This window comes from Narcine bancroftii, chromosome 5, assembly GCF_036971445.1.
Source record: "Narcine bancroftii isolate sNarBan1 chromosome 5, sNarBan1.hap1, whole genome shotgun sequence".
Classification (NCBI taxonomy): domain Eukaryota; kingdom Metazoa; phylum Chordata; class Chondrichthyes; order Torpediniformes; family Narcinidae; genus Narcine; species Narcine bancroftii.
The window spans coordinates 247,128,773-247,144,720 of record NC_091473.1 but is presented as its reverse complement, the minus strand read 5'-3'; the positions used below and the strand labels follow the sequence as shown (position 1 = coordinate 247,144,720).

The 15,948-nt window shown below is 41.7% G+C and overlaps 1 protein-coding gene across 4 annotated transcripts in view; it reads left to right on the top strand.

The window, feature by feature from the left end:
- Positions 1 to 15,948, top strand: part of LOC138765150 (cyclin-dependent kinase 18-like) — a 96,455-nt gene that overhangs the window by 66,396 nt on the left and 14,111 nt on the right. For all 4 annotated transcript variants that reach the window (XR_011358503.1, XM_069941979.1, XM_069941980.1 and 1 more), the window contains exons 9-14: positions 827 to 950; positions 4,080 to 4,200; positions 6,445 to 6,542; positions 8,522 to 8,627; positions 9,078 to 9,120; positions 13,673 to 13,763. Coding sequence is in view for 3 of the 4 variants with exons in the window: in XM_069941979.1 (XP_069798080.1) it covers positions 827 to 950; positions 4,080 to 4,200; positions 6,445 to 6,542; positions 8,522 to 8,627; positions 9,078 to 9,120; positions 13,673 to 13,763 (583 nt within the window). In the remaining variant the exon portion in view is untranslated. The remainder of the gene's footprint in view (positions 1 to 826; positions 951 to 4,079; positions 4,201 to 6,444; positions 6,543 to 8,521; positions 8,628 to 9,077; positions 9,121 to 13,672; positions 13,764 to 15,948) is intronic.

Below are 15,948 nucleotides of genomic sequence, written 5' to 3'. Positions count from 1 at the left end.
ATCCACGGGCATGGACCCCCGAGATCGAGGTGCAGTGCCTCCATACAGTCGCAGCCATCACCCCCCCCACCCCCCGTCAGACCCACTCTCACCCCCTCTGGCGTCACTGGCATGCGTCAAGTGTCGCTAGCAGCTAATGACGCTTGACTCCATGAAAGCAGCACTCTTGGCACCTACATAGGAGGGGTAGATGATTGTAACGGCAACCCCCCCCCCACTGAATGAGTTTATGAGCATTGCACTGTGCCCCCCCCCTTAACATGCTAATACCTCCCATTAACATTCATTCTGGCACTAATGGTGATGAGATTAACTTCCACTGACACTCCTGGAATTTCCTCATGAGCATTTTTTTCCTTGTGATGTAAAAAGAACATTTTACTCATTAAAAAACAATTCTAGAAATAACGCAAACTATATAAAGAGGGCAGGTGAGTAACATTCACAAGAGAGACAATGCTGTTTCTATTAGTTTGTCATGTCATAAGATTAAAATATAGATTTAAATACTAGAGTCCATCCATACAATCAAAGTTTAGAATAAACTTATTTATCTGCAGGATGCGCAGAATGAAAAATTCACAACCCCTGGAATAGTTATAGCAAATTGTATTTAATGTAAAAAATCAAGAGTGTGAAGCTGGGTAAGTACAACGATGTACACATAGAAGAACACGATGAGCTCAATGCAGAAGGTTTGGTGAAGTCTCGTGGAGAATAAAGAATGATATGGACTACTTGGGCCAAATCAACATTGAAAGAAAGTACAGTATAACGAAAATCTTAAATCCTTTGTCTATAATCCAACTTTTTTTTCCACTAATAGATATTTATGTTCCAATTGTTGAGAGGATTAGCCTATTGCCACAAGAGAAAAGTTCTTCATCGAGATCTGAAGCCACAGAACCTGCTCATTAATGAACGAGGAGAATTAAAATTAGCTGATTTTGGCAAGTATTCTCTCATCATTCTCCTTTCAAATTCATGGTCCATCTATGTTTGGTCAGCATTGCTTAACTTCAGAGGGAGGTAAATCCAGAAATAAAGATCAACTTTATGCCAAGGATATGGATTTTGCTTATGTGATGGCATTGTGTAGCTGATCGCAATTGTAACTGGATGGGGAGTCGGCACCTCGTTGCTGGGTCGACGTCTTGCCTAGCAGACAAAGGCTGCAGGGAAGGGTTTTGAGAGAGAACCTTTGGGAAGTGAGTGCAGGCCGGAACTGTCTGGAGGATCCAAATTATGTAACTTACAGGAAAAAAGATTAAATAAAAGCCCCTGGAGCAGAACTTACCTGGATTCAGAAAGAATGAAATAATACCCAAATTCTACTGAGGTTTAGAGTTATGGAGTTCTAGAACAAGGAAACAGGGTCTTAAGTTCAACTCGTCCACACTGACCAACTCCCATTTGCTTCCATTCAGCCCATATCTCTCTTGGCCTTTCCAATATCAGTGGTTCTCAACCTTTTTCTTTCCACTCACATACCATTTTAAGTATTCCCTATGCCATAGGTGCTCTGTGATTAGTAGGGTGGTATGTGAGAGGCAAGAAGTTTGAAAACCACTGTTTTTACCGTACCTCATTGACTTGTTATGTGCACAGTTTCATAACTCCAAAGGAAATGGGTCAATGACAATTTTTCACAAGCAAAATATTTCAGTAACAATTGGGTCTAGAGCAGTGGTTCTCAACCTTCCCTTCCCACTCACATACCACCTTAAGCAATCCCTTACTAATCACAGAGCCCCAGTGGCATAGGGATTACTTAAAGTGGTATCTGAGTGAAAAGAAAAGGTTGAGAACCACCGCAGTACATGTACTTGTCTAAACATCTTTTGAATGTTACAATTCTTTTGGTCGCTTGCTCCACATAGCCGCCACTCTCTGTGTGAAGAAGTTGCTTCTCAGGGCCCTTTAAATCTTTCAATTTAAATGTATACTCTCCAGATTCAGATTCCTTTAACCTGGGAAAAAGGCTATCCCCCTCATTGATTTTATAAACCTCTTTCAAGTCCCACTTAGCTTTCTAGATTCCAGAATGGAAAGTCCCAGCTGATGCAGCATCTTGCATGGCTGCAGAGTTGTTGAAAGGTTCCAATTTCGTTGGAACCATTGGGGTCACCAATGTAGTGCCTGCCACAGCAGCGCTACTCAGTACACACACTAGTCAGATATATCGGTAGAATGACTTTAATCTTACATTCTGTCCTCTTTTAAGTCACTTCCAGTCCGGACACCCGAACTGGAAGTGACATCATGACGCGGCTGCGACGCATTCCAACAGCGCGGGCTTCTGCCCCAGGATGACGGGGAGCCCACACCACCTTCCTTGGCGAGTATTCTGCAGCAATGTTGCCCATCCTGGGCCTCAACTGCTCGGGCCACTACATCATCTCTTTGTTCTGGTGCCGATCCTGCTGTGCGCAAATATTGATAATAATTCTCCAAATAACAATTGATACACGATAATTTGTCAATTTTAAATCTGAGATTGATAGATTTTCTTACCAAAGGATATAATGTGCAAGAAGCAAAATAAAATTGTTCACAGGTTAGCCGCGATCACTTAACTTCAGTGTGGTCTCTAAGGGCTGACATCAGCCTTGGGTGGTGGAGTAGCGGATAGCGCAATGCAATTATAGTGCCAGCGACCTGAATTTGATTCCCGCACTGGCGTTTGTATGTTCTCCCTGTGTCTGCATAGGTTTCCTCCAGGTGTTCCATTTTCTTCCCATCCTTTTAAAAGTACAGGAGTTGTAGGTAATTGAGGTATTTGGGCAGCGTAGGCTTGTAGGCTGGAAGGGACTGTTACGGTGCTGTTTGTCTAAATTTTAAAAAATCGTTAGTAATAGTTCACGATCCCATGAAGCTAATAATAAAAGCAAGATCATAATAAAAGCAAGACAAGACCATGCAGGACTCTAGATTCTTGTGAACCATCATGGTCAAATTCATTTGGTCATACTTCATTGGGTGCAAATCCTTCGACTTTATACCTGACAGCGCTCTGTATTCTCACATACTGCAATGACTTAAAAGAAATTCAATAGGCCTTTGCTAAAGAGGCATTGATGGCCGCAACGCAACAATTAATTGGTTGTATTTCCCCCATTCCTGCCGTGACTAGCTCTGGCTCAAGTCATAATGAACTGGGAGGGACATGGGAAAGGTAGGATGAGGATTCACCCCTAACAATCCTTCTGGAATGCTATCTGGGGTGGATTGATGGACACAAAGTCTGGATCTCAATGATATCCATAATGTCTGTTGCCTAATAGGTCTCAAGATGAAAAAATGGTGGAATGCAATAACTTACAATTGAGTGACACCATAAGACATAGGAATGAATTAAGCTATTTGGGCCATCGAGTCCTCCCTGCTGTTCCACCATGGTTAATTTACTATTCTTTTCAGCTCCCCATTATTCTTGATACCATTCTTAAACAAGAACCTATCTACCTCTGTGTTAAATCTACCCAATGACTTGGCCTCCACAGCCTTCCCCGGCAACGAATTCCACAGATTAACCACCCTCTGGGTAAAGAAATTTCTCTACACCTCTTTGCTAAAGGGATGATTTTATATTCTGAGGCTATGTCCTCTGATCCTAGACTCCTCCACCATAGAAAACATTCTCTCCACATCCAATCTATCCAGGCATTTCAGTATTTAATGGGTTACAATAAGATCCCCCCTCATTCCTCAATTCTTCAGCAGTTACAGTCCCGGAGCCATCAAACACCGCTCATATAATAGCGCTTTTATTCTAGTGATGTGTACAAGTTAGTGCTGCCTCACCATTCCAGCGATTGGGTTCAATGTGGAATTTGCATGATCACCTGGGTTTCCTCTTCGTGCTCTAATTTCTTCCAATACCAAGAAGACATGCTGCTAGGATAATAACCACTTAGTGTAGACGAGAGTCAAAGAGGAGAAAACATTTCAAGGCTGTAGCTCTAATTGGTGTTGCTTGCTTAGTTGCTGGCATGGACTTACTGAGCCAAATGGCTTCCTTTGCCAACAATAGGAAGTACAGAATCCCCATTCAAATACGTGGAATATTTCTTTCTCAGGTCTGGCAAGAGCAAAATCTGTCCCCACCAAAACCTACTCAAACGAGGTGGTGACCCTGTGGTATCGACCCCCGGATGTCCTAATGGGCTCAACGGAATATTCTACCCAGATCGACGTATGGTGAGCACAGCTGTGGGAAATAGTCATATCTCATAGATTTTTTTGTTGATGGTATTTTCTGTGTATGATAGGATAAACTATGGAATGCAATTGCTTGTATCACAGAAAATGGGCACTAGGATCCATAGATCCAAAGACAGGACCCTATCCATATATACTTGCCTCCCCAAACCCCTTTGCCTGTTTATTGGTATCCTTCCTGTCAGAGGAACTGGAGTAGGCAATTCCGTCCCCGAAGTCTCTTCCACCTTTTAACTTGATCATGGTTAATCCCGATCAAAATGTTGACTATCTTGGCTTTGGAACCAACCTGGATAACAAAAATCTATCAACCTGGGTTTTGAAATTCTTTTGAGAGGCTGTCCCAGATGTTTGTGGTTCTGTGTGAAGAAGTGCTCCCCCATTATCATCTGACCTCATCTGGCGTCAATGTCAGTGCCTCATTGTTCTGAAGATCTCCCAACACAGGAAATAGTTTCTCACTGGCTAAACTATATTTATACACTACTCTCCTTTAATTGTTCTAAATGACTCAATTAATCGTCTGTGTTCAAATTCTATAGACACAGAACAGACAATTGCACCAAACAAAGGGTTTGAATTTTAGTTACTATCTGTTCATTACTTGGATCTTGATGTTATCTCATATTGTACTGGAAGAAGACTTTCTTCACCAGAGATTTGCTGCAGGGTAACAGAATAAAGGACAAACTTCATGCTTAGTTGAAGTACTGTGGTTCACTGTTAGCCAGATTCAGACACACACAAAGATAAAGACTGTACAACAGACTTTAATCCACAAAAGGCTTCCACAGAACCAGACTGGCTGTAGCTGCAGCAACTCTGAATGAGGCCTCGGGAGGCCGGCACAGGCTTATATCCCGGAGGGTGATTGACACCCGACCGGGTGGGGCTTGATCCATTCAGGCTGACTGATTGACAGCCGGCCAGGTGTTGTCCTGTCCCCTTACCCTCCTGCAGGTACAGAGGTTTCCCCCTGCAGTAGGCCGATAGTGTACCACCACAAGTACACACCTCAGAATATAACTATTGGAATTAACATGGGCATCAGGATCATGGATTGAAATGTTATTGCTTTGTAAAATTTAGCACACTTTAGTCCTGCTGACTTTTTCGTTCTGAATGCTAGAGGTGATGTGTTTGGAAGAAATGGTCAATGAAGCCTTGGCAAGCTGAAGTAAAACATTGTATAGGCGATGCAGAATGGCTTGCTAGTTTTGGAAGGAGTGAATGTTTGAGATAGTGAATGTTGTGATGGTCAAATTGGTTACTTGATTCTAAAAGGTGTCCATGCTCTTGAGTATTGTTGGGTTGGCACACGTCTAAGTACCATGTAACCCAGAACGACCTGTCGCATGGTCTGGTGATGCCTGGTGCAGAGGGTGGCTAGTCACTCTGCAGGATGAAAAACAAGACCTGTCAAAGGGCGGGTGAACCCTCTTGTAGGGTCAACGGCCATCTGGCAAGCACATGCCGTGATGTGCAGAAAGGGCATCCCTTGCCTTGAAGCTTGGTCTGGCCATTCACTGAAACAGGACATCCCCCAGCCGTCTTGGACCTCACCGTGCCGCTGGATCGGGAGGGGATGTCAAGCGGGTGGGTCTGGACCTGTGCAACCACTACCCACCTAAATCCATTCACACGCACGCTGTTCCTTGGCTGCATCACAGAGCGCTATGGTTGCTGTGGTTGCGGAGGTCAATTCACAGGGCCATCAGAGCAGCAGAAAGGAGTGCTGGAGTCTCACTTCTCCACACCTCCCTCCCCCCACCTCCGCATCAATCTATCGATGTGAACTTCTGGGATTTTTGTGTGAAGAGGGCGTGCAAAATCGCCGAGGTTCCCGTCACCCCATAACAAGCATTTTCCAGCTACTCCCGTCAGCAAAGAGATACAGAGTTTTAGAACCAGAACCACCACCAGGCTGAGAAACAGCTTCTTCTCACGGGCAGTGAGACTGCTAACAATATTTTTTTATTTTTACATATGTACTGAAAATAAATTGCTTGTAAATATGTGTACTGTCTATATTATGTGTTTGCATGTTTTTTGCACCGAGGACCAAAGGACACTGTTTGGTCCAGTTGTACATATACAATTGGATGATAATAATAAACTTGAAATGCTTGTTTTTTTTTTAAAAAAAAGCTATATATCTCTGTTCTGCACCGCAACCAGTGGCTGTGTGATAATTTCAATATCATGTGCTCTCTATATTTCCAGGGGAGTTGGTTGTATACTATATGAAATGGCTGCTGGAAGGCCATTGTTCCCTGGTTCCACAGTCAAGGAAGAATTGCACTTAATTTTCAGGCTTTTAGGTGAGTGTTAGGATTGAGATGCCAAAAATAACCCAAATCTGTTCCACCCTCTTTCCAGAGAGTTTAATTATCAACACTAATGTGTTGGATCAAAAAGATTAATTCCAAAGGCAGAATGAAATGCACATAAATTGAAATTGTGTAATTACAAAAAAGTAAATGCTCTTTAGGTGGATTGCCATCTTACCTGTTGCAGAATTTAAAATCCAAATACATTTAATCATTGAAAAAATGTCATATCTTTACTGATGTTTGAGCTTTAGGCCAATAGAACTCAAACTTTCTGACATCTGATCCACCCCGTGGATCAAAGGAACATTTCTAAGATCTAAGCAAACTTCACTTAAACTCCAACCAATGGATGTTATGATGGTTTGCATTAAGCTGATTGCTGCTCATGCTTGCAGTTGATTGATTACTCAGTTACTTCTTCTCACTGTTTTCCAATTTCACAGAGAAAGGTTTCTATACAGAAGCTACTATACAGGAGGAAGCTGTTCTGCTCACTGTTGGTTCTGCTTCATGAGAAATCCAATTCAGCCACATCCCACCCCCACCCCCGCTCCATGCCCCACCAAATATTGTCTTTTCAACTTACACAGTCACCTTTTAAACATTAGGATTGAATCTGCCTCCATTTCCTGTTAGAATTGCCGTCCAAAATGTTGACTTTCCCTAATCCATCTCTCTGGGACTGGTATTTGTGTCCTGATTATCATTTTTAAATGTTGCTGAAGTTATGAAGAGAGGAATGTACAGGTAGTTGCTGGGCTTGTCCTTACCCTCTTTCAACAAAGTTGAAAGCAGTTTTTCATTCTTCGGGCATCAACAACTATCTACAGACTTTAGAAGATTATGGGTTATATCTCCCCAATTCCCACCCTTACTTCTCACAGCATTTGTATTCCATTCCATTTGGACCAGTGATTTATCTTCTTTAAGTGCAGCTGGCATTTTTACAACCTTTGTATCCCAAACTTTTTGAAGACTCTTCCTTGGTAAAGATGGAGACAAAATACTTTGGCCTTGCCCTCTCTCCACAGGTATGGTTATTAAGTCAGAGAGCTAAAAATATAGACAGAGCCTTTGGTCCAGCTCATCCATGCCAACTACATTGTCTACCTACCCATCCTGTTTTTGTGTATGGCCCACATCCCTCTAAACCTTTCAGTCCATGTCTAAATGTCTTTGAAATGTAATTGTTCCTGACTCTACCACCTCCTCTGCACCTCATTGCACGTACCCACTGCATGCTGGATGAAAAAGTTGTTTCCTGTGTCCCTTTGAAATATTTCCCCTTTCACCTTAAATCTATGACCTCTATATTGGTCTCCACTAACCTGGGAATAAGACTGTGGCCATGTATCTTATCTATCCCTATCGCTCAGCCTCCAATGCTCCATGAAAAGAGTTCCACCTGTCTATCTTCTCCTTATAACTCAAGTACTCCAGTTCCAACAAACATTTTCTGCTCTCTTTGCAACTTAATGTCATCTTTCTTATTGCTGAGCATTCAAGGCTGCACAAAGTACTCGAAGTGTGATCTCACAAGCGATTTATACAGTAACAACATGGTGCCCCAAATCTTGTACTCAGAGCTCTAATTGATGAAGGCAAGCATGCCCAAATGCCTTCTTCATCTTCTTGTTGACACTCGGAGGGAACTATATACATGTGCCCCAGGTCCAACCCTAACACTCCACAGGAGTATATAGTTTTTTCACGTCCTGTCCTAATTTAATTTACCAAAATGCCAAGTAAAATTTAATCTGCCTTTCCTTGGCCCAAAAGTTGATTTAGATCCTGTTGTAATCTTAGATAACCTTCTTCTCTGCCCAACTTTGGTGTCATCTGTAAAATTAAAAGTCCTGCTAATCGTGTTATCATTCCTATCATTGATATAGAGATAATAAAAGTGGGTTAAATTTTCTTCTCTATTTAGCTCTTCCTCTTTCTCCCTCTCTAATATATTGTTTCAGGAACTCCAACAGAAGATACATGGTCAGGGATAACAACAAATGAAGAATTCAAAGCTTATAACTTCCCTTACTACCGACCTCAACAAATAATAACTCATGTGCCCAGGTACACTGGTCATTTATCCTGTTTATTCAGTGTTATCTTACATTGTGTGAAGCATAAATCTATGGTCTAGTGGTAGATAGCACACTTTTGCTTCAAATGATTATGTGTAAAATGTTGTTCAAGGGCCATATGTACAAAAACCCAGCCCTGCACTGAGGGATGCTATATAATCACAAGTACCGTATTTTGGGCAAGACATTAAAGCAGAGCCTTATCTCATCTCTCATTGAACAAACTTCTTTGATAGATTATATTCCTGCTATTTTAATATGGTATAAATACATTCACAGTAAGTGGATTATCAATGCCATGAAAAAAGGAATTTCATCTGCTTGTTTTAAGCCATAGCTCGTTTGGACATTTCAAGTTAATTCAAATTATTGTCTATGACAACATTTCAATCTCTTGTCCAGGTGAGAATCTCTCAAGTTCTTTGATTTATTTTTCTAGGCTGGATGCGGAAGGACTAAATCTTTTTTCCAATCTGTTATTGGTAAGAAGCTAAATAATTGAAATTTTTTTAGTGTATTTTTTAAATATCTCAAGTATATTGTCACACCAATGTGTTTGGTATTCACTGTAGTTAAGAAACCAGATAAATGTTGCACTTGTTTATTTCTTGTCACAATTGAAAATGCACTTCCCAAAGAGCGGTGATCCTCAACCTTTTTTTTCTTACGCCATAGGTGCTCTGTGGTTAGTGAATGATTACTTAAGGTGGTATGTGAGTGGAAAAAAAGGTTGAGAACCACGGCCATAGCATTTAATGCATCTAGGGCCCTGGACATCTGAACGGATTCTCCCCAGCGTGAACTACTCCTGTCGATCTGACATAATTGTTCTAGATGTTTGCTCAAAATAGATTTGCCTCAGCAATGCTTCTTATAGATCATTATGGAAGAAATTAAATGACATGGTCTCAGGAATGACCATCTTTGGATGCTCCCATGATAATTAGGACTTCATTGGGATCCAACAAAAGAAAGTTTTAAACCCACCTCATGTCCATCCCTGTCAATCCACTGATATCTCCCTGCCATTAACCCAAGGGAATCCTTAATGACTTATTTGATAGCTGACCCCATCTAGCCCTGAATTAGGCCTTGGATGGTACCTGAAGACATGATGTAGACTTGACTTTCTGTACTGAAAATTAGAGTGGAAAATACTTGTAAGTTATTGAATAAAAACAATTAACTTCCATATTTCTTTTATATGGATTGTCCTCTTTAAGGATGTCGGGAAGTATCATTTCAAAATCAACATGTCAACCAATATATGTTTGATTTGAAGTCAACCTGTTTTGAGAGCTGAGCAAGTAGACGAACAAATCAAGTAAATCTCTCAGCTGCTCGAGCCAATGCTCTTGATGAACAGCTACACTAGTAAGACCTAGAGCAGTGATTTTCAAACTGCCCCCCCCACCCCACGATCTTACATTTCACCTTAAGCAATCCCTATGCCATAAGTGCTCTGTGATTAGTAAGGAATTGCTTAAGGTAGTATGTGAGTGGGAAGGTTAGGTTGAGAATCGCTGCTCTAGACCCAATTATTACTGAAATATTTTGCTTGAGAAAAATTGTCATTGGCCCATTTCTTTTGGAGTTATGAAACCGTGCACATAATGAGTCAATTAGGTACAATTAAAACAATGGTTTTGAAACCATAACCATATAACAATTACAGCACAGAAAGAGGCCAACTTGGTGCTTCTAGTCCATGCGGAACACTTTCTCCCACCTAACCCCACTGACCTACACTCAACCCATAACCCTCCATTCCTTTTCCATCCATATACATCCAACTTCTCTTTAAATTTAATATTGAGTCTGCCTCCATCACTTCATCCAGAAGCTCATTCCACACACCCACCACTCTCTGAGTAAAGTAGTCCCCCCTCATGTTTCCCCTAAACTTTTGTCCCCTAACTCTCAGTTCATGTCCTTGTTTGTATCACCCCTTTCTTAAAAGAAAAAGCCTCTCCTAACAGAAAAAGCCTCTCCACGACAGCTCTATCTATACCCCTAATAATTTTAAATACCTCAGTCAAATCCCCTCTCAACCTTTTATGCTCCAAAGAATAAAGACCTAACATTTAACCTTTCCCTATATCTTAGATCCTGTAATCCTGACAACATTCTAGTAAATCTAACCTTTATGAAACTTTTTCTTTTTGTTCACATACCACTTTAAACGATCCCTCACTAATCACAGAGCCCTTATAGCACAGAGATTGCTTAAGGTGTAATGTGAGTTTGGGGGGACAGTCTGAAAACCATATTCCTTAGTCTGATGAATTGGTAAACAATGCTGACTCTGTCTGGACTGAGGATTTTGAGAGGGTAGATGCAGTGAATTGGGCAAAGAGAAATGGATTATTATTCGTAATCCACTTTCATGATCTGGGCCTTGTTGTCAGGAACAGCATTAAATGCCCCTCTCTCATTGTCATTGAGCTGGCCAACAGCTTTCTGGAACTGCTGCAGTCCTTCTGATGAAGGTTCTCCCATGGTGCTCCTGGGAAGGGAGTTCCAGAATTTAAATCTAATGATGGTGAAGGAACAGGCAACATAGTTCCAATTGAAGATTCAGGTGGTGGTGCAGGTGGTGGTGTTCCTATGCACGAGCTGCCCTAGAATATCTTGGTGCAGGAGGGTATGAATTTAGGAGGTATTGTCAGAGTCGAATAAACCAGGCAAATAAATGCAGTGCATTTTGTAGAAGATGTATACTGCAGCTACAGGGTGACAGTGATGGAGAGAATATCTGTTAAGGAATGAATGATGGGGTCCTAAAAAGGCAAATTTTCAGTGGTAGTGAGATTCTTGAAATTTGTTGGCAACGATCTCATCTAGGCAAGTGTTCTAACATGTTCCTGACTTGGAAAGACCTTGGGATATCAGGAGTTGAATCACTAGCTATGGGATACACAGTCTTTGATCTGCTCTTGTAGATAAAGTATGTATAAGGCTGATGCAATTGAGTTTCCATTCAATGGTAATCCCAGGATATTGATAATGGGATTGGCATTCAATGATATTAGTGTTACCAAAGGAGGAGGTCACACTCTCTTTCTTTGGAGGTGATCATGGCCAAGCTCTTTTGTTGCATGAATATGACTGCCACTTATCAGGCCATAACTGAATGATGTCTAGGTTTTGCTGCATGCAGCCACAGGCTGGTTAATTTACTGGAAATGTTCAAATGGAATAGAACATTGTTCAGTCATTAGTGGACTACTTTAATCCTTGTGAGGGAAGGAAGGTCACTGCTGAACCAGTTGAAGATTGTTGGTCCTTGGAATCTGCCTTGATGAACTTCTGCAGAGATGTGGGATTTGGATGATTGGTGTCTGTGAACCACAGCCACCTTACTTCGAGAAACGTATGACTCAGAGAGTTTTCCCTTCGATGCCCGATGACCTTAGTTTTATTTGTACACCTTGATGTCAAAGTCAATCATATACTGCCTTCATGTCATAGATAGTCACTCTCACTACACCGTGGGATTTCAGCTCTCTGGTCCATGTTTGAATTGAGGCTGCCGTGAGGTCCGGAACAGAGTGTTCTTGGCAAATCCCTAGACTGTGCATTGGCGCAGGTTATTGGTGAGTGAATGTTGATGACGCCTGCCATCACTGTGTTGATTATGAGTATAACTATCTGGCCATTTTCCACATTGCTGGGTAGGAACCAGTATTGGAACCATTGGAGTAAAATGCCCAGGTAACGCTGGGATTGGAGACCTCCAGAATGGCCGCTGGGACATTGTCTGTTGCCGTGGCCCTTGCTCTTACCTAGTGCTCACAACAGTTTCCTCATGTCAAGTAAACTGAATTGGTTGGGATGTGATTTCTGTGGTGGTGGGGATTCCAGGAGGAAACAGAGCTGGATCACCCACTTGGCTCCCAAGGTCAATATGGTTGTGAGTCTGTTCATGGTTTGGGGCATCACTCATCATTATACAGAAGTGGATAACCTCTCGTGGCATTAAAATAGGTAGTTAAGAGTGAACCCCAAGATTGAGGATTTGGTATCACAAATGGGGCAGGCCAGATAAAGGTGACATTTATTTTTTGGAGGATGTAAACAAACTGAATAGGATTTTATATTGCCAAGACTAGATTTTTATTCCACATTTATTTAACTTAAATCCCCCAGCTAGCTATTGTGGTGGGGTTTGTAAGCATTCTTCGGATTGATAGGTGAGGCTACTTGTTACTGGAGCCAAATGTAACCACTATGCAATCATTGCACCAACCTTTCTCATTGAATGTTTTAGAAATCCTCATAAGTTTGGGTATTTCTATTAGTTCTCCTGTGCTCCCTATGTAGCACAGTCGTGCAGCAGTAACTGCCGGTTATTCATAGGTCCAGGCACACTGGCTTGATCCTTACTCCAGATGCAGTTGGCATAGGTATACATGTTCTCTGAGATTACGAGTGTTTCTGCTGCATTGTTCAGCTTCCTCTCACCTCCCAAAGACATGCTGGTTGATTAATCGACTTCTGTAATTACTCCATAGGTGACGGGTAGGTGGGAAAAAGTAAGCTGCAGGGCTCCAGGGCAATAAGAAAAGAGGAAAATGAAATGACTGAAATACATTTTTCCTGGAAGTGGCACTGGTGAAATGGCCCCCTTTATGGTGGTGGGTCTCCTGTGAGGTACCAGTCTCTTCCCATCTTTCTATTTGCCTGGCTGGGTTACAAAATCGCTACTGGAGCTCTCCAGGGAAGTGAGAAAGCACCAGGATACGGCAGCTGAGAAATGCTGTACATTTTGACTGGCCTATACACACCAGCATAACCGCAGAGCTGGCAAACCCTGGAGGATTAGTCTAAAGGCTGTGATCTTCCATTGATCACAAATAGGTTCCTTGCAAGGCAACAATAAAATGTGGTTACAATCAAGACCTTATTAGAAACAGACTTGCTTAACTTATTTCTCCTTTTGATCAGTCCCGTTTTGACTTAATTTGTGGTAAGTTAAAATATAGAACCTTCTGGCACAGTGTGTCTGACCTTTCCCTTCTGTTTTTGCCGCAGTATGAAGCCAAGAAGAGGACTTCAGCTGAGGATGCTCTCCAGCACGCTTATTTCAAAAGTTTGGGAGAAAGGGTCCACCTTGTACCAGACAGTGAGTTCCCTTTCTCAGTGGGATGAGTTTCTATCATTTAATGAAAACTTGCAGCTGTCTCTGTAACACTGGAGAGGAAGAAAGCTTCTCTAGCTCATACCCTCATCTTGAGTCAGAAACATGGTTAATGTAAAAGATCTGGGGGAACTATTGAAAGGATAACAGGGAATATACTATTTGTAGGCTTACATTTTTTTCCTTGACCTCATCGCTGAAAGTAGCTAACTTGATTCTTTGCTGCAGCTTTGTTTGTGGGCATTTGCTATTACAAATAAAGCTACTCTTCATAGAATGCATTGCCACCAGTGTTGCCAAGACCTAGAAGCTATTACAGACTTCAGAGGAGGGGCGAAGCTCACTCCCTGGTCTACATCAACGGTGCTGAGGTGGAGAGAGTAAACAGGTTTAAGTTTCTCAGGGTAAATATCTCCAGTGACTTCTGGCCCAAGAGAGTGCCTTATCTTCCTCTAAATCCTGAGGATGTTTGGTATGGCATTCTCTATTCTATACCTGAAACAGTGACTTCTTGTTCTAAATCATTCCAGGTAACACATCTTGTCTACCTACCCTGTTAGAGCATTGTAAATTTCAATCCTCTCTCATTCTACTAACCAATACAGACTAAGGTGACCTAATTACTCCTGAGACAGCAGACGTGCCATCCCAAGAATTAGTCCAGTGAACTGATGAGCACTTCCTCTAGTAAGGTGAAGGGAAAGATCCCCAGGGATCAGTTCTTGGCTCTCAATTGTTTACAATTTACATCAATGTTAGAGGAGGAACAAAATGTAAGTTCTGGGGAATTTCAGACAAAGTGAGGAGAATGTAAGTTTTGGCCAATGGCAATGAAAATAGGTGAAAGGGCGTATTGCGATGAGGAGGTTGTGATTGTGCAAAAGGATAGAGATAAATTGAGGGGTTCAGTTTAAGGTGGGGAAGTCATGCACAGATGGATTAATGTCGAAATGGAGTGCAACTGCGAATGAAGGAAGTTCTGAGCATTCTCGAGCATGCATTGAGCAGGAGGGTGTAACAAGGTAGTGGGAACACTGGAGGCGAATCCAGTCTCTGACTGGTGTCTCTGAAGGGACTCTTGTTTTGCCTCTCTTTTATTGTTAATGCTCATGGAGACTTTGCCTTACAGCAAACAAAAGTTGAGGTATATCATTCATTTAACATGACAATAAAACAAACCGAAGGAGTGCAAAGGGCAAATTACATCTTAGCCTTTATTACCAAAAGAATGGAGTTTTAGAATGTTGATGTGCACAGTTTTGGTCCCCTTAATAAAATAGATAGAGAAACATTTGAAGCAGTCCAGTGGAGAATCATGAGGCCTATATCTGGGATGAGGAACTCTATCAAGGGAGGCTAGCCTTGGAGTTTAGAGAAATGGATGGTGACTTTATTTAATCATATCAGGTCCTAAGGGGCTTAACAGGGGAGATGATGAGATATTTCCAATAGTGGGAGACAAAGGGAACCAGCTAAAAAGAAGCGACTGTTCGTTTCAAGGTCAGATTTATTATTATCATTCAATTGTATCAGAACAACTGGATGACACTTTTCAGTCCTTAGTGTAAAAATATCCAATCAGATATCTTGACATAGCACACATATTTACAAGTGATTTATATGCAGTACATATATACGATTTAGACAAATGCAGCACAGTAACAGGCCATTTTGGCTCATGAATCCATGCCGCCCAATTTAAACCCAATTAGCCTACACCCCCGGTACGTTTTGAATGGTGGGAGGAAGCAAGAACCCCTGGGGAAAACCCATGCAGACACGGGAAAACGTACAAACTCCATACAGACAGCAGGAGATTTGAACACCAATCCCGATCGCTGGTGGTGTAAAGGCATGGTGCTAAACATTACGCCATCCATGCCACCCCAAAATTAATAAATTATAAGTTAATAATTATTAATACACTGAATCATAAATGTGTTTAACTTTTTTAAAATTTCTTTCCAGGTATCAGTAATTTTACATTTAAAACTGAAATGCTTAGGAATTTCTTCTTTCAGGGCATAGTGAATTTCTGGAATCCTCTGATCCCCTAAGGTGCTGGGGGCAAGATTATTAAATATACCGTAAATATTCGAATCTAATGCAGAAAATTTTGTACTGAAATTTGAGCTCAAAGTGGGGGGGGGGGGGGGTCGCATTATACGAG